This window comes from Copadichromis virginalis, linkage group LG5 (genome assembly GCF_057382275.1).
Source record: "Copadichromis virginalis isolate Kocher_CV1m ecotype Utaka linkage group LG5, C_Virginalis_male_GT1.1, whole genome shotgun sequence".
Classification (NCBI taxonomy): Eukaryota; Metazoa; Chordata; class Actinopteri; order Cichliformes; family Cichlidae; genus Copadichromis; species Copadichromis virginalis.
Window position 1 is genome coordinate 42,360,133 of NC_140622.1, and position 25,603 is coordinate 42,385,735.

At 41.9% G+C, this 25,603-nt stretch overlaps 1 protein-coding gene across 4 annotated transcripts; it reads right to left on the reverse strand.

The window, feature by feature from the left end:
• Positions 1-448: 448 nt before the first annotated feature.
• On the reverse strand, positions 449-17,329 carry khk (ketohexokinase). Of its 4 annotated transcripts, XM_085457905.1 has the most exons (9): positions 17,100-17,329; positions 15,011-15,127; positions 13,888-14,022; positions 13,610-13,744; positions 2,707-2,779; positions 2,224-2,370; positions 2,020-2,108; positions 1,787-1,944; positions 449-936 (listed from the first exon to the last, which is right to left on the reverse strand). In XM_085457905.1, exons 1-9 carry the CDS (start codon positions 17,192-17,194, stop codon positions 815-817), a joined length of 1,071 nt encoding a protein of 356 aa, XP_085314031.1. In that variant the 5' UTR covers positions 17,195-17,329; the 3' UTR covers positions 449-814. The 4 variants fall into 4 exon arrangements, with proteins under 4 accessions (XP_085314031.1, XP_085314032.1, XP_085314034.1 ...); XM_085457906.1 differs by lacking the exons at positions 13,610-13,744; positions 13,888-14,022 and adding an exon at positions 5,764-5,913 and having other exon boundaries at positions 17,100-17,328; XM_085457908.1 differs by lacking the exon at positions 13,888-14,022 and having other exon boundaries at positions 17,100-17,327.
• Positions 17,330-25,603: the final 8,274 nt, after the last annotated feature.

Below are 25,603 nucleotides of genomic sequence, written 5' to 3' on the forward strand. Positions count from 1 at the left end.
CCCTGCAGCTGTCAGACTCTATAACAGGGGTCACTAGCCTTTCTTAAAACTGAGAGGCATATGGTCACCTGCTCATCCCAGTGAGCTGAACTGGTGCTCAGCAAGTTTTCTGCTATTGTTGTGGTTCTGATGACTCAATTTCCTTTCTCCATCGCTCTCACTCATGTGTATGTGTGCCAATTATGCCTTGTGTTTTAGAGGTGGCCCTTCCTGCTTGCCACTGCCAGTTGCACCTGGGATGTTTAACTCACCTGTGAGAAGCTGGAGTACAACAGTTGTTTGACGCCTGGTTGTTAAACTGGAAATCGTTGTAGAATTGGGTCTTCAATAAAAACATGTTTGTCGTCTTTGGCTTTTTGTTCCTTTCTGCGCAGGAAACCAGACCTTGCGAGTGAGTACCCTGACACGGTTATTTGTAGAGAGAATGAAAGGAAGCTGTGTCTGAGCATCGAGTGGTAATTGTTTTAATGAAAAACAAACTATCAGGACAAAAACAATCAACCCGATCACTGATCAGTGAGATTTAATTCCACCAAGTAAAAACACTCCAAAGAAACGTTTGCTTCTCTCACTTCAGTTAATCATTTATTGAACAATAATCCAGTTATTGATCTGTGAATGAATGAACTAATGGATGTTAAATGTCAGTTACTAATTGTAATTATGCAGATCCCTTATACCACAGATGATTTTCCTTAAACTGAAAATTAGATAAAATTTCAGTTGTGCCTTCAAACACTTTCACGTTAACACACATGTTTATGTTTACACATTGTTTTTCATGTGGTCATGTGCTTTTGTGGACTGGGTTTCCCTAAAACAAACTTTGTGGTTGCATGTCATTGAAGACTTTGCTGATGCTGTCATAACCATGGAAACCACACTTCCTGCCAGCAACCCTGCAGCCAAAGGTTAGGGCATCTTGCAAACTTCCACCTATAGACAGAAAACATTGATCTTTTAAATTAATCAGTCCTCAGGTGTTACTGATTTATTTTATTTAAAAGTAAAGGGGAATTAAAGGGCATTACTATGTGTTAACAGACCTCTCTGCATTGAATCATATCTGTTATTAATCTCTGTCTCTCTTCCACAGCATGTCTTTATCCTGTCTTCCTTCTCTCACCCCAACCAATCACAGCAGATGGCCCCGCCCCTCACTGAGCCTTGTTCTGCCGGAGGTTTCTTCCTGTTAAAAGGGAGTTTTTCCTTCCCACTGTTGCCAAAGTGCTTGCTCATAGGGGGTCATAGGGGGTTTTTCTCTGTATGTATTATTGTAGGGTCTACCTTACAATATAAAACACCTTGAGACTGTTGTTGTGATTTGGTGCTGTATAAATCAAAGTTAATTAAAGGGAAGTTTAATTAACAGTTTTAATTTAATTAACAGTCTTATTGTGATGGTCCTGTGTTGAAATGTTTCCATCTCATCTTTTCCTCCGTGGGGTCATGGGAGCAGGTCACCGACTAATCAGAACGGTCGTGATTGGGTTCCTGGCTGCTCCAGTCTGCATGCCAAAATAGGACCCCAAGTCGCATAGCTTGTGGATAGAAAACTGTCTGTCCATGGGTGGATGAGGCATGTTGTATAAAGTTTTGAGTGCTCAAGTAGCGTAGAAAAGGATTATATAAGAGCCAATCCATGTACACTTACAACAACGGATATATGTTAAAACAGGTTTTGTTCTGGCGTGTATCAGGATCAGCACTTTATTAATAAAGCTATTTGCTACAGAATACTGAGGTTTTGCTGGCTTCCTGCTACATAGATGTTTAAAAGTCTCACCCTTGGACAGTGTGTAGATGACAGCAGCGTTGAAGGTGTCCCCAGCTCCAAGCGTATCAACGAGACTTTCAGGAGGAAATGCATCAGAATGAATGATCACACCATCAGGACCCAAAGCATCAGCTCCTTTTTCTGCCCAGGCACAGATCAGGATGGCCCTGAGGAAGGATGGCGTCATATTTTTATTTCTATGGTTGTTACTAATGTTACACTGCTGACCTGTGACCGCTCACCCCTGTTTGACTTGACTGTAAAGTCCTTTCAGGGCAGCTTCAGCTGACTCAAACCCAAAATCACGAGCAACGTCCTTACTGACAAACACCTAAAGACATGAAACCGCGATGAATTTGCAACACGTGACAGAAAACATGCAATAACATTTTGTCTGATAGAGTGGGCAGTTTATGTTCTCCTGGTTCTGGCACAGAAGCTCTCACCACATCGCCATGAGGAAACAGCTGGTACAGCGGCTCTCTGGTCTTCTCTATCTCCACGGAAATGGTGATCTTCTGTTGCTGTGGCAACATGCTGTTATATCGCTCTACCTGCTGGATCATCTTCACCTGCTCCTCTGCGTTTCGGCCCTACAGGAGTTAAAGTGTGACAGCAAACAAACAAGATTTATGAGACAAAACAGTTTCCAGTGGGTTAGAGTGCGCTTTTGTTTAATGAATTAATCATCATTGATCAATTTCAAATTAATGTTGTTGTTTTTTAAGTCTTCTGGTGAAAATATTGTTTCTAAATGAGCACAAACCTCTGAGGAGTGCAGGCTGGAAAGGTGTTAAGATGGTGACAGGTGTTTTCTGATTGGTTACTCATCATTAACAGGTTGTGTTTATGATCTTAATTTAAAATTCTGATTACCAATGTCAGTTTAATACTAGGTTGGGTTGGCTCGTTTACTGGACTTTACTCACCTCCCAGTGGATCCACTTGAACTGATGAAGGTGAACTTTTGAAAAATCCTCTGCTGTGACATCTGGAAGGTTCCTGACAGACAGGAATTGAGTTCAGAGCTTATGGTCCTTTAAAACAACCACTTCCATCTCTTCAAAACTCAGGTCAAACCATTTTTTCTGGATTCTCCCTGCATTTAGCAGATTCATGTTAACCTTCCTATCACATCATTATGACACCAAACCAGCAGGACTGGTAAACTGCTCTGCTGTATAAAATTCATGGAACAACCACAGAGCAGGTGCAGCCTATCAGACAGCAAGCTACTATACAGGGAGTGCAGAATTATTAGGCAAATGAGTATTTTGTCCACATCATCCTCTTCATGCATGTTGTCTTACTCCAAGCTGTATAGGCTCGAAAGCCTACTACCAATTAAGCATATTAGGTGATGTGCATCTCTGTAATGAGAAGGGGTGTGGTCTAATGACATCAACACCCTATATCAGGTGTGCATAATTATTAGGCAACGTCCTTTCCTTTGGCAAAATGGGTCAAAAGAAGGACTTGACAGGCTCAGAAAAGTCAAAAATAGTGAGATATCTTGCAGAGGGATGCAGCAGTCTCAAAATTGCAAAGCTGATCATCGAACAATCAAGCGTTTCATTCAAAATAGTCAACAGGGTCGCAAGAAGTGTGTGGAAAAACCAAGGCACCAAATAACTGCCCATGAACTGAGAAAAGTCAAGCGTGCAGCTGCCAAGATGCCACTTGCCACCAGTTTGGCCATATTTCAGAGCTGCAACATCACTGGAGTGCCCAAAAGCACAAGGTGTGCAATACTCAGAGACATGGCCAAGGTAAGAAAGGCTGAAAGACGACCACCACTGAACAAGACACACAAGCTGAAACGTCAAGACTGGGCCAAGAAATATCTCAAGACTGGTTTTTCTAAGGTTTTATGGACTGATGAAATGAGAGTGAGTCTTGATGGGCCAGATGGATGGGCCCGTGGCTGGATTGGTAAAGGGCAGAGAGCTCCAGTCCCACTCAGACGCCAGCAAGGTGGAGGTGGAGTACTGGTTTGGGCTGGTATCATCAAAGATGAGCTTGTGGGGCCTTTTCGGGTTGAGGATGGAGTCAAGCTCAACTCCCAGTCCTACTGCCAGTTTCTGGAAGACACCTTCTTCAAGCAGCGGTACAGGAAGAAGTCTGCATCCTTCAAGAAAAACATGATTTTCATGCAGGACAATGCTCCATCACACGCGTCCAAGTACTCCACAGCGTGGCTGCAAGAAAGGGTATAAAAGAAGACAAACTGATGACATGGCCTCCTTGTTCACCTGATCTGAACCCCATTGAGAACCTGTGGTCCATCATCAAATGTGAGATTTACAAGGAGGGAAAACAGTACACCTCTCTGAACAGTGTCTGGGAGGCTGTGGTTGCTGCTGCACGCAATGTTGATGGTGAACAGATCAAAACACTGACAGAATCCATGGATGGCAGGCTTTTGAGTGTCCTTGCAAAGAAAGGTGGCTATATTGGTCGCTGATTTGTTTTTGTTTTGTTTTTGAATATCAGAAATGTATATTTGTGAATGTGGAGATGTTATATTGGTTTCACTGGTAAAAATAAATAATTGAAATGGGTATATATTTGTTTTTTGTTAAGTTGCCTAATAATTATGCACAGTAATAGTCACCTGCACAGACAGATATCCCCCTAAAATAGCTAAAACTAAAAACAAACTAAAAACTACTTCCTTTTTTTTTTTTTTTTTTTTTCTGCCTGTCCCATTTGGTTCTTTAGCCATCAGAATTGTTGTCTGAAGACCAACAAGGATACCCAATGGATTTACTTTGCCAAATGGATCATCGTGGCATTGCCGTATTGGTCCATTTGGTCAATCTTTGTTTTTATTATTTATTATATTTTATTTTCAGATGTTACAGACGGGACAGACATGAGTGAGGGATAGGAGAGGGAGAAAGAAAGAGGAAGGAAAGGAAAAACAGAAGGGGAGAGGGACAGTGAGAAAGGGGGGGAGAAAAAAAATAAAAATCTCCTGGATCACCTGTTGAGACAAGAATAGAAAACAAGCAAAAAAGACAAAAAACAACAACAACAAAGCAACATACTAAACACTACAAACTAAAAACTACTTCCAAAAACATTCAGCTTTGATATTAATGAGTTTTTTGGGTTCATTGAGAACATGGTTGTTGTTCAATAATACAATTATTCCTCAAAAATACAACTTGCCTAATAATTCTGCACTCCCTGTAAAGCTGACTGTGTTGCCATCCACCAGTCAGTCAGAGAGGCCCCACCTTTATAATGCAAACTTTTAGTCTTAATACAGTTGAAACAGGTGAATTATAGAAACATCCTCCTATAGAGACTTTCAATTCAGTTTTATTCACATAGCGTCAAATCACGACAACAGTCGCCTGAAGGCGCTTTATATTGTAAGGTACACCCTACAATAATACATACAGAGAAAAATCCAGCAATCATATGACCCCCTATGAGCAAGCACTTTGGCGACAGTGGGAAGGAAAAACTCCCTTTTAACAGGAAGAAACCTCTGGCAGAACAAGGCTCAGGGAGGGGCGGGGCCATCTGCTGTGACCGGTTGGGGTGAGAGAAGGAAGACAGGATAAAGACATGCTGTGGAGGACAGACGGAGATTAATAACAGCAGCCTATGTCTATTGCAGCATAACTAAGGGAGGATTCAGGGTCACCTGGTCCAGCCCTAACTATATGCTTTAGCAAAAAGGAAAGTTTGAAGCCTAATCTTGAAAGTAGAGATAGTGTCTGTCTCCTGAATCCAAACTGGAAGCTGGTTCCACAGAAGAGGGGCCTGAAAACTGAAGGCTCTGCCTCCCATTCTACTTTTAAATACTGTAGGATTCAAGATTCAAGATTTTTATTTGCCATTTGTGCACAGGACCAACAGTCCATGCACATTGGAATTCTTGTGCAGAGCTCTCCAGGTCAAGTTACACTTTTTATAAGATAAAGACAAGATGTTTTTTTTCTTTGTTTCTTTTTCTTTTTGAGTGGGCTCACTTTGCTACTCTGATGGACTTCTGCAGTTCGTAGTGGGCTCTCTTATACTCCATCTGATCTCCTGCCTTGAAGGCCTCCCTCCTCTCCCTTATTTCCAGTTTAATGTCTCCATTAAGCCAGGGTTTTTGGCCTTGGAACCTGCGCACAGTCCTGGGAGGGGTACAAATACACGTACACCAGTTTATGTAGTCGCTTACAGTCTCTGTGTATTCGTGGATATTGTTAGCTGTTCCTTTGAAGATGCTCCAGTCTGTAGTCTCTAAGCAGCTCTGCCCAGCAGACTGGCTTTTGCACTGTCAGTCCAGGTATTAATAGGCCTGACTGTGACTGGTTTTGTCTTGAGCTTTTTGTTATATATGGGTTTTAGCCAGATTGCCAGGTGATTAAACTTTCTGAAATTAGGTTTTGGTTCAGCTGAGAAGGCATTTCTGATCTTGCTGTAACAGTGATCCAGTATTTTATTTCCTGTGGTGGGGAAGGTTACAAACTGATGTAGTTTAGGCATGTACACTGCACACAATGATGCACTGCAGTTCTCTGGGCAAATAGCAAGGCCTTTATCAAAGTCAGAAATTCCACATTTTCAGAGCAGGATTTTGAAATGATCTTACAGTCAGTACACCACGATTGTTTGATGAGGGCGGCCATTCCTCCGCCGCGTATCTTGCCACTGCCCGGAGCACTTCGCCCGCTCTGAAGACCCCGTAGCCATCTGGTGTTATCGGGTGTTCTCTCCCCCAGCCAGTATTTTGCAAAAACACAGTATGGAGCACTCCTGACGTTTGCGTGGAAATTCGAGCATGGAGTTTGTCTATTTTATTTTCCAAAGACTGAACATTGGCAAGGAGTATGACCGGGAGGGTTAACCTTCTTTTGCTAACCAAGCGCCTTCGGTCAGCTCTAATGGCTGCACTGAGGTCTAGCAGAGAGGCGTGTAAGACTACAACTCTGCTTCCTGGTCCCAACTCTGGATAGTCATATTTTGGGGGGTTTAATAAATTTGGGCAGATTTCCAGAAATGAGAGCTGCTCCATCCAAAGTGGGATGGATGCCGTCTCTCCTAACAAGACCAGGTTTCCTCCAGAAGGTTTGCCAATTATCTATGAAGCCCACATCGTTTCTGGGACACCACTCAGACAACCAGCAATTTAAGGAGAACATGCGGCTAAACATGTCACTCCTGATCTGATTGGGGAGGGGACCAGAGAAAACTACAGAGTCTGACATTGTTTTGGCAAAGTTACGCACCGATTCAACATTGATTTTGGTGACCTCGGAATTACGTAAACGGGTGTCATTACTGCTGAAGTGAATTACAATTTTACTGAATTCATGTTTACATTTAGCCAGCAGTTTTAAATTTCCCTCAATGTTGCCTGCTCTGGCCCCTGGAAGACAAAATAGACCGAAACAATTTTTGTATTTGCTGTAAACGTGTTTATATCTGCTGAGGGGAATGCTGGATTACAGGCAGAGGTGGATGGTGTGATAAACTTTCACTCTTGTACATTTACAATAATTTAAAGAGCTTGGAAAGAAAACCGTGTGGACTTCTTTACGTTTCTCAACACGTCTCACCTCTCATCCGAGATGCCTCTTCAGTTCTAAGAGCAATTGGTGATTTTTAAGACCTATTGGTAGTGTCCCTAAGAGGGTGATGGACCCACTGTTGATCATCTACGCAATCACATGAGCCAAGATGAAAAATGAGCATGGGTCACCATCAGCCAAGGTCTTGGGTGAACCCATTGTGAGACCTTGCCCCACCCTATCATGTCACAATAATGAATTCATTAGTTTTGTTGCAGGTCAGTTTCAAAATGTTGTCAAAATAAAAATACACTGAGAACTCAGCCTCTTTAAAAAAAAAGAAAAAAAAAAGGCCTGTTGCCCTTACTGTTGCAGGCCAGAGTGAAAATAATCCCTAGTGTTAAAAAGCTGAGGAAACTTGGAGGACAAAAAAAGAACTGTTCAGAGAAGATGAACAGTATCTGAAAGTCACGTCCTTAAGTAAGGGGAAAAAAGCAAAGACCTGACAGATAATCTGGAACTTCAGCTGATCATCTACTGTCATTAAAGTCTCATTAGAAATGGCCTCAGTGGAAGGGCAACTGTCAGGAAATTATTCTCAATGAAGAAACACAGGAGGAATGGCCAAGGCATGAAAATTACATAAGAGCTGGACTGAAAATCAGAGGAACAGGTCTGATGGAGCGATGGATCCACATCATGGTCAGTATGTACGAGGAGGTCAGGAGGTCAGACAGTCAGAGTCTGCAGCCATCTGAGGCACGAAGGAGGCTCTGTCATGGTTTCAGCTGCAGGTTAGTCAGTGGTGTTTCAGATCTTTGATAAACTGATGAGTTATAAACTTAGAAAAGTTCCATCAGAGACAGATGGAAGATGGCGTGGCCACGTCCGGACGCCTTCCTGACTGCTCCACACAGACTATGCACTTTTTTAGCTGCTTAATTATTTATTGCTTTGTTTTACATTCCAAAATCTTATGGTTTTATAGTTTACGACAGCAGATCGCTCCTCAACATCTGTAACAAGTTTGCACATGTAGTCTTAGATACTTTTAAACCCGATCTGTCCTGGCTGACCGAGATACTAAGCGGCGCGTGAAACAACAAAGGACAGGATGCTCACCCGAGTCGAAGAACAAAGCAGCGCTGGAGGAAATGTGCTGGCTCCATACAGGCGGGACTAAAAAGCTGTTTCACACCCGGCCTTTGGAAAGTCTGACCACAACGCCATCTTCCTCATTCCTTAGTATAAACAAAATATATGGAGGGATGAAGTAACCACGAAGAAGGTGAAACGCTGGTCTGCCCAATCAGAAGCTATGCTACAGGACGCACTCAACGACGTAGACTGGAACATGTTCAGAGCATGTGCAGTCAACATCAACGAGTTAACGGAAGTAGCAGTTAGCTTCGCTAGCATATTAGCGGAGGAGATCATCCCCCACTGCAAGAGTTGTGTCATTCCCGAACCAGAGACCATGGGTGGGCAGATCGAACTGCACAACAGTAAACACCAGGACTGCCACCTACAACACCGGTCTTACCACTGGGGATATGAGCGCCTACAAAGCTGCTTCATATGGTGTGCGGCACGTGGTGAGGGATGCCAAATGCTGGTAGCGGGAGCACGTGGAGTCTCGCTTTCACCAGGGCAACACAAGAATCATGTGGCATGGACTACGCACCATCACGGACTACAAAGCCATAGATACTGCACTGATCAACGCTGATTCTGCATTCACCAACGAGCCGAATGAGTTCTACACTCGTTTCGAGGTTTGCCAGGTGGCTAATGCTAACTACTGCCTGACAACTGAGGACGGTGACATCATCAGAGAGAGAAAGAGAGAGACCAGTGATCAGCATTGCGGAGCATCTGAGTGGGGCTGAAGAGCGTGAACACAAGGAAAGCAGCGGGGCCAGACGGCATCACCGGCCGTCTGCTGTGCTGACCAGCTAGTAGGTGTGTTCACTTCCATCTTCAATGAGTTCCTGGCTAAGTCTGTGGTCCCCACATGCTTCAAGAGATCCACCATCATCCCTGTGCCCAAGAACAACAAGCCCTCATTCCTGAATGACTACCGGCCAGTTGCACTGACTTCGGTGGTTATGAAGGTGATCGAGAGGCTGCTGAAGAACATCATCTCCTCCTCCATCGCAGACACCACAGATCCGCTCCAGTTCGCCTACAGATCCAACAGATCCACAGAGGACACCATCGCCCACGTCCTGCACACCACACTCAGCCACGTGGACAAGAAACAGGGTAACTATGTGAGAATGCTGTTTGTTGATTACAGTTCAGTGTTTAACACAATAGTGCCCTGCAGACTGTTCAAAAAGCTGAGGGATCTGGGACTCAACAGTCGTATGAGTGCATGGGTGTTGGACTTCCTCACTGGCAGAACTCAGGTGGTGAGGGTGGGTAGGTGTGTCTCTGACAACATCACCATCAACACCGGAGCGTCACAGGGGCGTGTCCTCTCGCCACTGCTCTACTCCCACTTCAGACTGTGTGGCCACCCATGGCTCCAACACCATTGCGAAGTTTGCTGACGACACAGTGGTGTTGGGCGCCGTCTCCAACAACGATGAGGCGGCCTACATGGATGAAGTGAAGAATCTGGCATCGTGGTGCCAGGACAACCACCTCTAGCTCAACCAAGGAGCTGGTGTTGGACTTCAGGAGTCAGCACAGAGACCACAAGCCCATTATCATCAGGAGCTCCAGTGGAGAGGGTGCAGTCCTTCAAGTATCTTGGTGTCCACATCTCCTCAGACCTGACATGGTCTGCACACATTCAGGTCCAGTCCAAAAAGGCTAGGCAGCGCCTGTACCACCTACGACAACTGAAGGAGTTCAGAGCGGGGAGAGCCTTGCTTTCCCCGCCTCCTAGAGCCCGCATTTTTGGTGTACTGTAAGTTATCTTTTTCGCTTTATTAATATTTATAATGTTTTAACCTTCAGCCTTTCGGGTTGTGCCTACTATGCCCGGTGTATTATTGCTTAGTTATGTCACCCGCCTGTTAGTATATTTTATTTGTATTTTGTATTTGTATTTATTATTGCTCTAACTCTGTGAAGCACTTTGGCATACCTGTGGTTTTTTTTAAAATGTGCTATATAAATAAAATTGTACTGTATTGTACACAGGCGCTGTGGAGAGCATCCTCACAGAGAACATCACATCCTGGTATGGGAACCGCTTTGTCAAGGCCAAAAAGCTCTTCAGAGAGTGAGCCGTACGGCAAAACACTGCTGCAGGGCTGCTGTCCCCTCCTTACAGGACATTTACATGAGGAGATGCTGGTCCAGAGCAGCTCAGATACTGAAGGACTCGTCCCATCCCAGGAACAGTTCCAACTTCTGCAATCAGGCAGAAGGTTCCACACCATCCAGGCAAAAACAGAGAGACTCAAGAGGAGCTTCTTTCCCCAGGCCATCCTGGTGTTAAATCAGGACATGCCCCCCCACTCACAGCATCCATAAGTGACTGAGACAGGACTTTTTCTTACCATATCCTCATATCATGCCTGATCTTTCTTGCCACACTACGGCACAAGACACTTCAGCATCCCTCTCGCACAATGTACATTCTCAATTTTTCAACTTAAATTTCCAGATTGTTTTATTTAATTTAAATTTACTTAATTATATAATTCACTCAATAATAATAATAATGGATTGGATTTATATAGCGCTTTTCAAGGCACCCAAAGCGCTTTACAATGCCACTATTCATTCACTCTCACATTCACACACTGGTGGAGGCAGCTACAGTTGTAGCCACAGCTGCCCTGGGGCAGACTGACAGAAGCCAGGCTGCCATATCGCACCATCGGCCCCTCTGGCCATCACCAGTAGGCAAGTAGGGTAAAGAGTCTTGCCCAAGGACACAACGACCAGGACAGAGAGCCCGGGGATCGAACCGGCGACCTTCCGGTTACAGAGACGCTTCCAAACCCCCTGAGCCATGGTCGCCCCATTTACTGCATGTAAGGTCTTCCTTGCACATATTTACTTACTGTGTATAATGTTTTCTTTTTGCACAGCCCAGGAGCGTTTTCAGGACACATTTCACTGTGTGTTGTACTTGTATAATTATGCATGTGACAAATAAAGAATCTTGAATCTTGATCCAGCATGCAGTAATATCTGCCCAAACACACTGGCAGTGCAATAAAATGGATACCTGGATAGGAAAACTCACAGTGGAATCGTGGCTATGTTTGCACAGTTTTCAATAAATCACTCCACTCATTTCGTATTTTCCTACAACAATGTAAAAAAATTTCACCATTAAACCATGAATATCTCTTATATTCAGGCCTTTGTCCCTCAGTGCCCACCAGTGTTGGTCGAGTTACTTGAAAAAAGTAATCAGTAACTAATTACTGATTACTTCCCCCAAAAAGTAATCCTGTTACTTTACTGATTACTTATTTTCAAAAGTAATTAATTACTTAGTTACTTTTTAAAAACACGATTTACAACCTGAATAGGTAATAAGGCGATAGATCTTTCAGCCCAATTCTACTTTCTGCCTAATCCATCATATAAAATGTAATCAAACGGAAAAGGCTCTTTTTAAAATTTGTTTTATTAGTTTTAATCTTTTAACTTTATGCATCAAGCAAAGATTTAATTATCTGCAACATTCTCTGACTGGAAGAAATTTGTTTAACATTTAAACCTATTTTCTGCACATTCCAGCACATAAAATAATTTTTTTTTTTTGTGTTTACACTCAGTCTTTCAAATAGGTGCAAGTAAAAAGTGGGGTAGGCGGATGTTTGCCCTGGTGCAGGTGTGTCTCAGCGGTCAGTGAAAGAATCCACGAGTTTGTCTGTGAATTTCCTTCCCATTCACTGGTAGCGTACTCAGTGCTTGCTCGGATGTTTAGGGTTTTTTTTCGCTGTAAAAAGAAGTTTTCTTCCCACGCAGTGAACAGCAGAAGCTAATGTTTTTGTCACTTTTTACAGAATTAAACTCAAAGTAAGGTCAGTACTTCCACGCTTTAAATGCTGCGCGGTCATACTCGCTCCCAGACTCGATATATTATCCATTCTTGATCTGCACACAGCTGTTGCCACGAACGTTGCACTCGCTTACATCATTGTCATGAGACACCCTCGCAAAAAAATCACGGTTTTAGTAACACAGTAACGTGGGGTGCTTACGGGAAAGTAACGGTAATCTAATTACCTTTTTTGCAATAGTAATCCCTTACTTTACTCGTTACTTGAAAAAAGTAATCGAATTACAGTAACGCGCTACTGCCCATCTCTGGTGCCCACTGTAGAAAAGCATACTTTCGTGTTTATTGCAACAAGACGCCATATTAGGCTTCAAGTGTGATCAACAACACCTGCACAGTTTTGCTTATCTTTGCTTATTCTATTTATAGTGGAAGAAAACCCATACAGATTGACTTTTGATTAATAAACTTGTTTATACTTTGGGAGAAATTAAATAATTTATGATGAATTATCCCTAGAAACCACTGCAGAGCTAACAGAAAAGTTTGTGACAAGGCTCAGCGAGAAAAAGGAAGCTGCTTTATAAACAGTTTACCTGCCTGAAGGTTTTACTGACTGCTTCACGCTTTTCTTTTGCTCACCTAACATTCGATGTGGATATCTCAACCAGGACGTTTTTTAACAGAAACTGGAAATGAATGAGCTACAGTGGTTGTTGAGGTCAAAACGAAAAGAATACCAACATCATCAGTTTCCTCTACGCGACCTTCACACAAACTGCTCTAGGAAACTCCTTTAAAGAGTTTGGTCCACTTTTTCCAACTTCGCCTCTGACCTGATAAAAAGTCATCTGTTATTCACCTCATCTGATTGGTGGAGCCATTGCTCTGCAGTGGCTCATGTGCCCAGTTGTCATTAGACCAGATTTAGGCTGACATTTAGGTTTTCATGCTTCCTGATGACAGATTCTCTAAACTCATCAGTGTATTTGTTTCATCCACCTTCAGCAGCCAATGGATGGAGCTTAGAGTCTGAGAGGGCGTGGTGCAATCCAATCAGTAAAGCTTCACCTGAACCACTGATGGGTTTGTTCAGGTGACCAGAAAGAGAATCAAAAGAAACGGGAAAGATTCTGCAGAATTTTATTTAAAAATGTATTTTTGACAAAGGGAAGACTGATTATTTCACTGCGGTGCTGATTAGCCGGGCATAATGTCAGAAATAACACACTGATCAAACAGGCTGGAAGAAAACCTCGATCATTGTAATAATCATTATTAATTAATATCTAACGTGAGCTGTGAAAATCGCAGCTCTTCGACGACCTGATGCCTTACGTATCGGAGAGAACGACGGTTCGAGTTCCAGTGGATGGACAAACCACACAACAAGCACATGGAGTTTGACCTTCGACCTGCAAAACCACTGCTGACACATCGATGTCCCGCTGCGAGAAGTCAGCCATGATGAAACTGACAGAAAGACAGACAGGAAAGATCATGTCCCCTCGAAAATAAAACTCTGGCAGAAACCCGAACTCTGACTGGCAGAAGGGGAGGGGCGGAGCTCCTCTATGATGACCCTGAAACAGATGCCGTTAGTGACACAAACACACCTGTTCATGTGCAGGATAGTGCGACTTCCTGTGCTGGTGTTGCTGATGACCATGGAGGCTGGAAGGAAGCACTGAGGGTGCTCAGACAGCAGAGACACATCGATGCAGTACTTCTGAAAATCTTCCAAAATAAAACTACAGACAGGTAACTGTTTACACTGACTTGGCTTCCTGAAACACAGATCCTCCACATGGCAGACAGAAAAATTAAAGTCAGAGGTGGTAACAAGTATGTTAGTAATGCACTTTCTGACTGGATGTTAAATAAAGATGATAAATCTCCTGTTTTTAGTGCTCAGGTGAAACTGCTGGGGAACAAAGAGCTGCCTTTTTTTTACCCTTTGAAGAGCACTTTGTAAATGTGAGCACCAGAGGAGTTTCCCCCTTTGTACTTCACCACAGCTTCAAACATCAAGAACCATCTCCACACCTTTAACCTGCTCTGATGTGGTATTGCTGTCACCCTGCCAGGCTGGCAGCATGGACGCCTAGGTCTGTTAACGTGATAATTTCAGAATCAGGCATCGTAAGATTTTAAAATTCATATCTCGCGTGCATTTGCTAAAATTCTCTAACAAGTTTGAATCTCAGGTTAAGGTAAGAGGTCCAGTTTCCTCATGAATGTAAAAAGAAGGGAAGTCACTTTCAAACTGATGCCACTGGTGCAGTTATTAAACATCGTGAACGCTTTCCAGTCTCACCGACTTGATATCGAGGTTAAAGTATGAGGTGAAGTTGAATGAATTTTGTCAATGCAATAAGAAGGAATCAACTTCGAATTTTTTAATTTTCATCACACAAACACCAAATTAAAGACTGGTGGCTGCCAGTATCATTTTTCTTTATACTGCTAAAAATTAAAGCAATACTTTTTAATCAGAATACAGTCAGTTAAACAACTGAGCAGATAAATATCCCAGATAAGTAGCAGAAAGTCTTTTATTTCAGTAGGTTGATAATGTTCATTTCTGTGTATGTGTGTGTAGAATCTCCAAAATACCACAGTTTCAGTAAAAAACTGTGGTATTAACAGTCTGGATTCTGCCCTCAAACATTGATGACTGTGTATTTCTTGTATTTCTGAACAAATGGATTTATTGATGAGCATTTGAAAAGGACTCACTTGGCCACAGGACCAGCTGACAAGGAGCCCATGAAGGCACAGGGCGCTCCGAGCAGCGACAGCACTGTGCATGAGTTTGAAGCATTTCCTCCCCGCTGCCAACGCTGCGACAGACATCTGTAGGTACAAAGTAATGACATCATCCATCAGAGGGGCAATCATTAATTTTCAATACTGATAGAATAGAATAAGAATAAGAATAGAATTCAACTTTGTTGTCATTGCACATGCACAGGTACAGGGCAACGAAATGCAGTTTGCATCCATCCAGAAGTGCTTTAGCCATGATATAGATATATTACAATATATATTAGCAATAATATAGATATGTAAGTATATTACAGAAATGGGTCTATTATGGTATGTTATAATGTACATGGTATGAAGTATGTTATGAATATTCTATAACTATAAGTATGTACAGGCTGTAGTGAGTACAAACTATGTACAGGCTATGAACAGGATATAAATATGAAAAACTATACAGAATATGAAATAAATAACTTTACAGAAATCTGAGATATACAGCTATACAGAAATGTGAACTATGCAAGTTGTAAACAGTTGTAGGATTAAAAATTATCGAATGTACAGAATGATTATTTACACAGAGCTACACAGTAGTGCAGTTAAGGTAAGTGAGGGTGTGGATAATTTCTACAGAGGCTATATAAAGTGCTAGTGGTTGTGAGTGGTGGTTCAGTCCATGTTATTATTGTGTGTTTGAGGGTACAGTTGTCCATTGTGTGTGTATGTAGGTGGTTGTGTGTGTGTGTATGGTCAGTCCATGAGTTTAACGTGGGTCAGATGTCAGGAGGCAGAGTTCAGGAGTCTGACAGCTGTGGGGAAGAAGCTGTTCCGGTACCTGATGGTCTTAGTCTGATGGCAGGAGTGATGAAAGGCTTCATGGAGTCAAACATTACACACAGAAACAAAAAGAAGCTGCTAACGTTAAAGTCAAAGGAGTGTGTTTCTCATCGCCAATGAGAAACAAGCACCAGTGCATCACAAACAAAGTCATTGTGGCAGAGCAGTGGGTTCACAATGTCAGGGGAGCCTCACGCACACAGCTGTTCCCCAAGGCCTAATCATGTCGTCCCTATGAGTAGGATCTCAGAGAAGTGAGGTGTGTGCTATACAGGAGAAGTGAGGAGCACTGAGCTGGAGAGAGTGGGGCTGAAAAGCCTGCCACTCAGTATGCTGTATGCTGTTTTACACATATAAAAACGTTCATGTGCTGGAGAAACTGTCAGCCTGCAATCCTTGCTACAGTTATCGACCACACTTAAAAGCAAAGGGTTGGGGGACAGCTGGGTCATAGTCAGGTTAGTGCCAGGGCCTCAGCCAGGAAAACTTAGATAATAGAAGATCAGGCCGCTTGGCCTCATTCACACGAGTGAAGAGAACAGGAGAACCAGTGATGCTAATGTCCTCATGTTAGGAGAGAGGTAAAAGATGAATTCTCTTCTTCAGATTAGTGACACCCCTGTTTGTGGGGTTAGGGCTTGTTGCAGCACCAAGGAGATGCATTTACATCATATTCTGGCCTTTTCATTTTTAAAATAAAAAAATAAATGGAGTATCAAATGTCGATAGTGTTGCACTGAAATCTGTTACGTAATGAAAGTGTGACCTTTGCCCACACGTTGACCTAAAAAAACTGCCAACCACGACACCTAAACATCACCAAAACCTCTTACCCGTAAACCCCTAATCCTGACTGTATACAATGTCACAGTAAATCAATTTTTAGAGATCCACTTCTCTAAACAGCTGGTTCAACATAAGCTGTACCAACCTGGAGAGTTAGCTTGCATATTAACATATTAACCTGCTCTCAGCTTTAGCCTGCATACTAACCTGCTGTCAGAATTGGCCTGCAGGCTAACCTGCTATCAGCTTTAGCCTGCAGGCTAACCTGCTGTCAGAATTAGCCTTGATGCTAACCTGTCAGAGTTAGCGTGCATACTAACCTGCTGTCAGCTTTAGCCTGCAGGCTAACCTGCTGTCAGCTTTAGCCTGCAGGCTAACCTGCTGTCAGCTTTAGCCTGCAGCTTAACCTGCTGTGAGAGTTAGCCTGGATGCTAACCTGCTGTCAGTGTCTTCTTCAGGGTATTTGTTCACCACGTTGATGATGTCGAGACACACCAGCCCCACACACAGAATCTTCTTCTGCTGTTCCATGCTGGTCCACACAATGACAGACACACACACTCTCTGTGATCCGAGGGTGTTAGAAACGCACACTCAGGTGGACTTTGAAACACTTCCTCCCATGATTCCCTCAGAGTAGTGATACGCGAATTATGAACGAATCGTTCAATACTCGAGAATCACTTTACTGACTCATGAATCATGATTCACAAGCCCAACTGACTCACTGACTCATCCCTGTTGCTGTTAGCAGCAATGTATCTAGCTTATAATTAAAATTGTGGAGAAAAACAACATCCAGTATCTTAACAAAAAATTTTCTGCTCTGAACTGGAAGAAAAAACCCTGAGTAGAAGCTCACATCAAGAAAATAGCTCCTCGGTTCACAGTAGCATCGCTCTGCTAACATGCTAACAGCACATTTGAGCTACTCACCCCCTCCCTTCCTGTGCCGAATCGTAAGCGTAAGCGAATCACTCAGGACTCACTAACCCCCTCCCTCCTGGCTCACAGCTTCTTCTTCTTCTTGGTTGGCAACCAATGTTAAGGCGCATTAACGCCCCCTGGCTCACATTTCAGTGGACATTTAGATGAGAAAATATATATTTAACGCATTTAAGGAAAATACTAATAAAATAAAAATAAACAAAATAAATGTTTATTTAGCAATTTTGATAGGAAATTGCTTAATTTTAGAAATGTTTTTGCTCTTTTTTTTCTCTATAAAATAGTTGTTTTCTTTTAGAATCATTCATCTTAGCAGTAGGATTTACATGAAAAGAGAAACAAATGAAGTTTGAGTGAAAATGTACATTTTTTGCACTCTCTGGTCAACTGACTCAGTGAATCAAATGACTCAAAAAACACGATTCACTTTGGTGAGTGACTCATTAAAACTCGATTCAGTAAAAAGAATCAAATTTACCATCACTACCTCAGAGTGAAGTCACAGCAACAAACTGCGGCTGTATCCCAATTCAGGGTCTGCAGCCTTAAAGTACGCAGCCTTAACGGTCCTCAAGGGGCGTACTCAAAGACCGCTAAGGCCGGAAGTGCGAGGCTTGTGAAATGGGACGGTCTAGCCTTTGTCGCGCTGCCCAGGTTGCCTAGCAACCATGATACAAACCACTGGAAACGTTTCATACAGCTTTGTTTGACAGAAATGAAGGAGAACACATTTTGTTCATTTGTTTCTACATGAACTCTGTGTGATTTATTGAGTATCTGAGGCTGAGACCACAGGACTGTAAAACATGATTGTTGGGCTTCATTTCTGTACTGAAGTCATTTTAATATTAGTTAGTAAATAACAATTAGCTGATGTTGTTCATGATACTAAAGATTCAAGTTGCAGTTATTTATATGTCCTATCACCTTAAATCGTCACTCAAAGACGAGTATCTTTGACAGTGTATATATAGATGTGTTATACATAAGAGCGAAATATTGTTCATTTAATATGCTGGCATTACTAAATTTGGCTCAATGCTTACATATATGTATGAAAACAAAATGTACGAGCTGTGAAAACTGTGTCTGATAGAATGAAGAGTAGACTGATATATGAAATATTCCTTTATTGGGTGAGAAAATCAGACCATGTCATAACTGCTTTAAGTCATACAGAATAGATATCAGAGCCTTAAACAGGCTGACTTCTGCTAAATGGGTCAAACTGGGCAGAAAGTCTACAAACACATAACATCCTTATAGAATATGATGTAACACTATAGATCAACTTACCTCAGAATATATAAAGCATATAAACAATTACAGCAATATGATGCAACACACACAGCAGTGCTACTAATGCAAAATACTCAAAGCTTCATAGAACTGAAACAAACATTTATTTTTAGCTCCATTCTGCTGCTGATACATACTTTAGGTTTATGAACATTAAACTTGTTGCTGCCTTTCATAGGGTAGGATTAGGTGTTGAGGTAAGACCAGGCCCGGCTATTGCCGGAGCCTGGGGTGCACGGTCCATCAATGGGATTGGGAACGGTGCCCCCTATTCAAAAAATTACCCTTAGCGGGTGTAGTGCACTGCCGTTGGGCCATCGCGACGTTTCGGCTGGGTATAGCCTTCCTCAGGCTGGCCCAACGTCTCTCTGTGTTTCTGTTTCTGTCTTTCTGTTGCCACTCAGGGCCTTTTATACTGGGCTGTCTCCGCCCCTTTTTTTTCAGACATTTCTTTTTTCTAATTCTTTTCTTTGTCTTTTCTGTTTCTCAGTTTTTACGTGACTCTCCCTTTTTCTATCTTTCTCTGTGTTTCGTCTTTCAACTTTCCTTCTTGTCTTTTACGTGACTTCCTTAACTTTTTCTGTTTCTTAATTTTTTCTGTGCTCAGTTTCACCTGCTTTACTTTTCTTTTTCATGTCTGTTTGTCTTCTTAGTTCTTTCTTATTCTCAGTTTTACCTGCTTTACTTTTCTTACGTTTTCATTTCTATTTTTCTTATTCTCTTTAAGTGTTCTTATCTGTCTTTGTGTTCTTTACGTGACTTTCTTTTTCTTTGTTTGTGTCACTTGTTCCCTCTTTGTTTGTCTTAACTTTCTTTATGTCTTTAATGTGACTTTCTTCTCCATCTTTTTAATTTTTTTCTAAGTTTTATAGGGTTCCCTTAGGTAAGGAGAAGGTAAGATGGGGGCTCGATTGCCGAAGGCAATCGGGCACCAATGCGCAGGCCATCCTTGCTCCCGGCTCAAGGAACCATGTCCCCGACTTGGTGCCCTGAGAAGGGATTGTTTTAGCATCCTGAGCATGAGGCTTCCAGATGGGGAGGGAGGGGAGGAGGGAGGGAGGGAGAGCGAGAGAAAGGGGTAAGAGAGAGGGAGAGAGGGGAGGGGGGGTGGTTTAAGAGAGAGGGAGAGAGGGGAGGGGGAGGGAGTTTTTGGGGTCAAGGGTCAAACCAATATAGGGTTCAAAGTGGTTAGGGTCAGGATTGAACTCAGGGCTGGGCATCAAGGATAAGGTTAAATCCAGCGCAGGTTTAGAACCGGTTAAGGTTAGGATAAACCTCATGGTCAGGGTGCTTCAGCAAATATATACAGAGACAGGTGGAATGATGGTAACAGCAATGATGATGATGAATATGACAAGCATGCCAACAAGCATAGCAACAACAAGACACTAATAAACGACAATTATGTACATTGTGTGGACTTTATGTCCCTTTAAAAACTTTTTTTTTCAGTATACAGTGTCTAATTTGGCAATCCAGCCTCTTTCAGCCTTCCTCCTCTGCTGAGCTGTCCATCTGGGGTTTGCCTGTATCACTGTTGCTCTGACCGATTTCCAGCCATGTGACAGGAAGTGTTTCACCAAATGTGTGTGTGTGTTCTTTCTCCTTAACACATTGTACCTGTGCTGGGTGAATCTGGTCAGAAGTGTGTTGCCTGTCTCACCAACATATTGGATGCCACATTGGCTGCAAGTAATCACATAAATACAGTTCCTGGAGCGTGGAGTACCGTTACATTGTGAGTGGAATACATTTCCATTTGAGAAGCTGCGCAACCATGTTTGGTGCTTAAAAAATTGCCCCTGGTCTCTGAGTTTGGGCTCAGAGAGAGGTGAAAGTTTTGCCTTAATGAGGAAATCCCTCAGGTTTTTATTCCTCCTAAAGGCAGCTATCACCTTATAATCACCCAGTAATTGGGTTTTCTGGACAAGATCTTGAAAGTTGTTCTTAATCACTCTGATTAGTTTACACGTTGATGGGGCATATGTCAAAATAACTGGTAGAATGGGGGTTAAATCAATGGGTTTAGTCTGTAGGAATGATTTAAAGCATTTCCTAAGGAAAGAGCGACAGTACCCTCTAGTGGCGAGAGCAGCAAATAGAATTTTGGTCGCTGCTCTGAAATCAACCCGCTGGGTGCAAATTCTGTGAAACCGCAATAATTGGGACTTAATTAGACCAGCAAAGGTATGTTTCGGGTGGAAGCTTGTTTTAAACAACAATGCATGTGTGTCCGTAGGTTTGAAAAATACTTTGATGTCCAATTTGTGGGTCTGTGAAAAATTTGGGCCTTTAAAAGTGGTTGTGTCCAAGAAGTCAATTGTGGAGTTACTAATTGTGGATTTAAGTTTAATTGAGTCATTGTGATCATTCAGGGTACTTAGAAACGTTTCAAAATCTTGTTCAGAATGAGGCCATACTCCCCAAATGTCGTCAAGAAACCTGTAATAATACAATGGTTTTTTATTACATTTTGCCAGGGCTGCAGTTTCCCATTCAGCCATGAATATGTTGGCGTATGCTGGGGCAAATTTCTTGCCCATGGCTGTCCCTTTTATTTGTAAAAAGAAGTCCCCGTTGAACTCAAAGTCATTTCTCGTGAGATTGATTTCCAATAATTGTAATAATTCTTTTTCTGGCCTTTTCTTTTCTGGATATTTATGGAAAATATTCCTAATGGAGTTCATTCCCTCCTTAATGTCAATATTGGTATAAAGGCTGTCAATGTCAATCGAGAAGAGAAATGAGTCTGGGGGTACCTCTGCCTGTTTCACCTTCTCCACAAAGTCATATGTATCTTTAATATAACTGTCATGCTTTGTGGACAAGGGATTTAGGAAAAAGTCCAGGTATTCTGCTGTGTGGTATGTTTCACTTTCACAGTCAGATACGATGGGACGCCCGGGGGGCACCTGGAATGGTACAGACCACTTTGCCGGGTCTTTGTGGATTTTGGGTAGCAAATAAAACAGCCTTCCTCTTGGCTCAGAGGAGCCTAATAAATAGTTTTTTTGTTTCATATTAATGAATTTCTTTTGATAAAGATTATTAATTATTTTCTCCACAATAGGCAGTGTGTCCAAATAGATGGGTTTCTTCAATTTTGAGTAGTATGTTGTATCATTTAGTTGTCTGTAGCCCTCCTGTAAATATTGATCTCTGTCCAGGATGACCACAGCACTTCCTTTGTCTGCCGGTTTTATAATTATTTGTTTGTTTTCTCTTAGTTCTTTTAGAGCTTTGGTTTCTTCTCCCTTTAAGTTAGGTTTGATGCGGTCAATATGGAAATGATTATCAAAATATTCATAATCAGCTTTCACCAAGGTGGACACCTCATGTGGAAGCTGGCCCAAGGGAGGAGACCAATCAGATTTGGGAGTGAAGGGTTGGGGTCATAAGATGTTTATAAAACCATTGTTTGATGTTCGGACTCAACTCCCCCTTTTTGACACACTCCCATGTGTCAATTCATTGGAGCTAGACAATTAAAAGAGAAGGTTAGTGACATCATATCTCAGAAAGTATCAGAAATTCTTCTCTCGAGTACCGTTGCTCCAGCCTTGTCATCCCTGAGGATCTTCGATCCCGAAAATGTCCCTTCTCCTCATGTAATAAAGTCTGTCATCCTTCCATGCCCTGGTAACTGGTCCATCCAGAGCTGTAACATTTTGAAATGTACATACAACAAGCCAAACTACACCTTGGTCACACCAACCCTTTTCTGCCCCGAAGATGTCCAATGCCATCCTAGTATGGACTGTCAAAAGTGGCTTTAACGCTGACTATCCTGACAATCCATTTTATAACGTTTCCTGGTCAGATTTGCCAATCTCTGCACCAGGGTTTTAAACTTTTCGCCATTTCCATTAGTTGTTATTTTTATTTAGTTTCGACTCCAGATTTTCAATTTTTACCAGTTGTAATTAGTTTTTACCAATTCTTTGCTAGTTTAGTCTAGTTTTTATTTTCTGAAAATCCTTAGTTTCAATTTAGTTTTATTTGTGTTTTGCAAAAATTAAGTGTAACAGAATCCCAGTTCCATCATATCAGTCATGCTCTTCTGGTTATCCTTGGGTGTTGAGACTAATAACTATTTACTCTTGCCGCACCGAGTGGTCCTAATTTTGGTTCAAGTGAATTGATAATCTTTTGAAGGCGATTGTTTCACACCTTTATTTAGATGTCCCAGTCCTGTTGTCTCGGGATACATCACGCTGCCTTATCTGGGGTTAGCTGTTTTCTGGGGATGCGGGTTGAGTGGGTGAGCTCTTCAAGGAGGGGGAGTGTGCTCCCCCTGATGAGGTCTTCTAGGTAAGCTAGGTTAACCTTCTTGTGTGGGCTTTTCAAGTGCACTTTAAGGTTAGTGGGACTTTTAGTTTTATAAATGTCCCTCATGACCCCCTGATGACCCAGTATTTCATTTTTGCACACTGTAGTACACATTTTAGTTTTTGCTTGTAGCTCGCATACTCTACTTGCCACTCCTCTAAGTCCTGATGTTTCTTAGAGAGGGCAACAGTACCTTTAAAATTATATCACATGTGTGGGGGTGTGGCCTTGCCAATTGTTTTGCCCACCTTTTCAAAATGGCTGGCGTGCCCACAAGCACATTTCATGGAAAAAGAAAGGTAAGCTTGATATTTACATTTAAAATGTTTTGTTAAACTCAGATTTTTATTTTATTCTTTTTGCAAGTACCCCTCCTCGGTGGCGAGAAACTGTTGGTGTGGTCAAGTGGGTGCTCTAGAAACAAATGCTCAGGACAGAACAGTTATCAGTCATGTACTTCATACAAATTTTGCATATGTTTTATTCCATATTGATCCTCTGAGTGTAATGGTACATTTTAATTTGAATTTATCCAAACTAAACACAATATTTTCTTTATTTACTTTGCTCTTGTTCTTTTGCAGTACCACATCCTATCAAATGTCCCTGTCGATTATATTCTACATTTAATAACTTACTATTTCAAGTGAGAACCTAAATCACGTGGACCAATGTTTATTATTGCATATCTCTATTCTGAATGTGGCCAGTCATTCATAGGTATTGTTCAATTTTGGCGATTTTCCTCTATAAAATTTAATTGACTTTTTACAGTGGCCTGCTATGGTTAATAATAACATATTCCAGTCATGAGTGATATCAATAGTTATCTCCACTGTAGCATTTGGCATTCCCAATAATATAACATGATACCTTACTCAAAACACAGCTAATATAGCACAGTTTTCTTAATGCAAACATCAGTAACTCAAAATCAGCAACCACAGTGTTAAGTCTGCAGTTCATACTTATGTGAAGCTAGAGTCTCCTCCTCCAGTCTCTCTTATCCTCCTGCTCCTGAAAAAACAAAACAAAACAAAGCGAAGCATCCACCCTTCTCTTGTCCGCTGGGTGAATTGTTTATGAATTGTTTATTGGCATTTACTAATCCTAAAGTGGGTGCAGTCATTGTCTCAGTATCAAGTCAGTCAAAACTTTTAGTCGTCAGTCCATCACAGTCCATTCACATGCATACCTCCATACACATTCATACCAGATGTTGCTGATAATGGAGTCTCACGCGCAACCTATTCGAGCCTCCATCACCAGCAAGATGACGTCATCATTTTAAAGGAAAACAGCTCCTTGTTGTTTTTTGGGCCGGATTGACTCGGTGCAATCCTTTTAGACTCAGAACTTCTCAGTGTTCCCTATAAGTGAATTTCTCCCAAGCCAATTACAATCATGGAGAAGCACACTTTGCAACTGTTTACAGTAATAATATTTTATAGCGCTTTAAATTTCAATCTTTCAGGCCTTGTTTAAAGAGCTGATTGTTAAATCATGAACTCACAAAATATCAACATATCACCATATCACCACCTCTCAGATGTTTTTTTTTCTCCAGTGCACTGTAACAAAAACGAAAACAGACATAACCAACAAAATACTACTAAAATAACACAAATTAGGGCCCGTTGCAGACATGTCCAAGCATAAAACTATCCCTCTCTCGCTTACGAGAAAGAACACAAGCCAAAGCTCACTGATAAAATCAAGCTAGCGCTAAACAAAACCAAACAATCAACCAGAAATTCACAGGAACATTTTGCTTCCTGCCGGGACAATATTGTGTGGGAATGAGAACCTCAGGTGCCGTAACACCTTTTGTTCCTCCTTGAATTAAAACTCAATCACAGAAAATGCCGTACTCCGACCTAAAACTTACACTATTAATTCATCATTTTCACTCTGTACCACTGTTCCTCATCAGGGCTGTGTGAAGCACAGCAAAGAATTCAGTCAAGGCCTTGAGCCATAAACAGACATCACGCACAGACATTGTTTTCATAACCAAACCATTTTAGAGCTTATTCCTAAAATCTACATAAATGCCTTCTAGGTGACATATAACACATTCTAAGTAATCAATGGCTCCTCATAATAATTATGCATTGGGATGTTTGTGTGCAGCATTTTGCATATCAGCATAAGCAAAGCATTCTTCATTGCATCAGCGTGTATGTGTGTGTGCGTGTGGATCACTCTTTATTGCACAAGCGTGTGCATGTGTATGTGTGTGCATCACTTCTCAGTGAATCAACATTCCCGTGTGTGTGTGTGTGTGTGTGTGTGTGTGTGTCATTTCTCACTCACTCAACGAGTGCACGTGTTCATGTGTGTATTTCACTTCATTCTGAATCT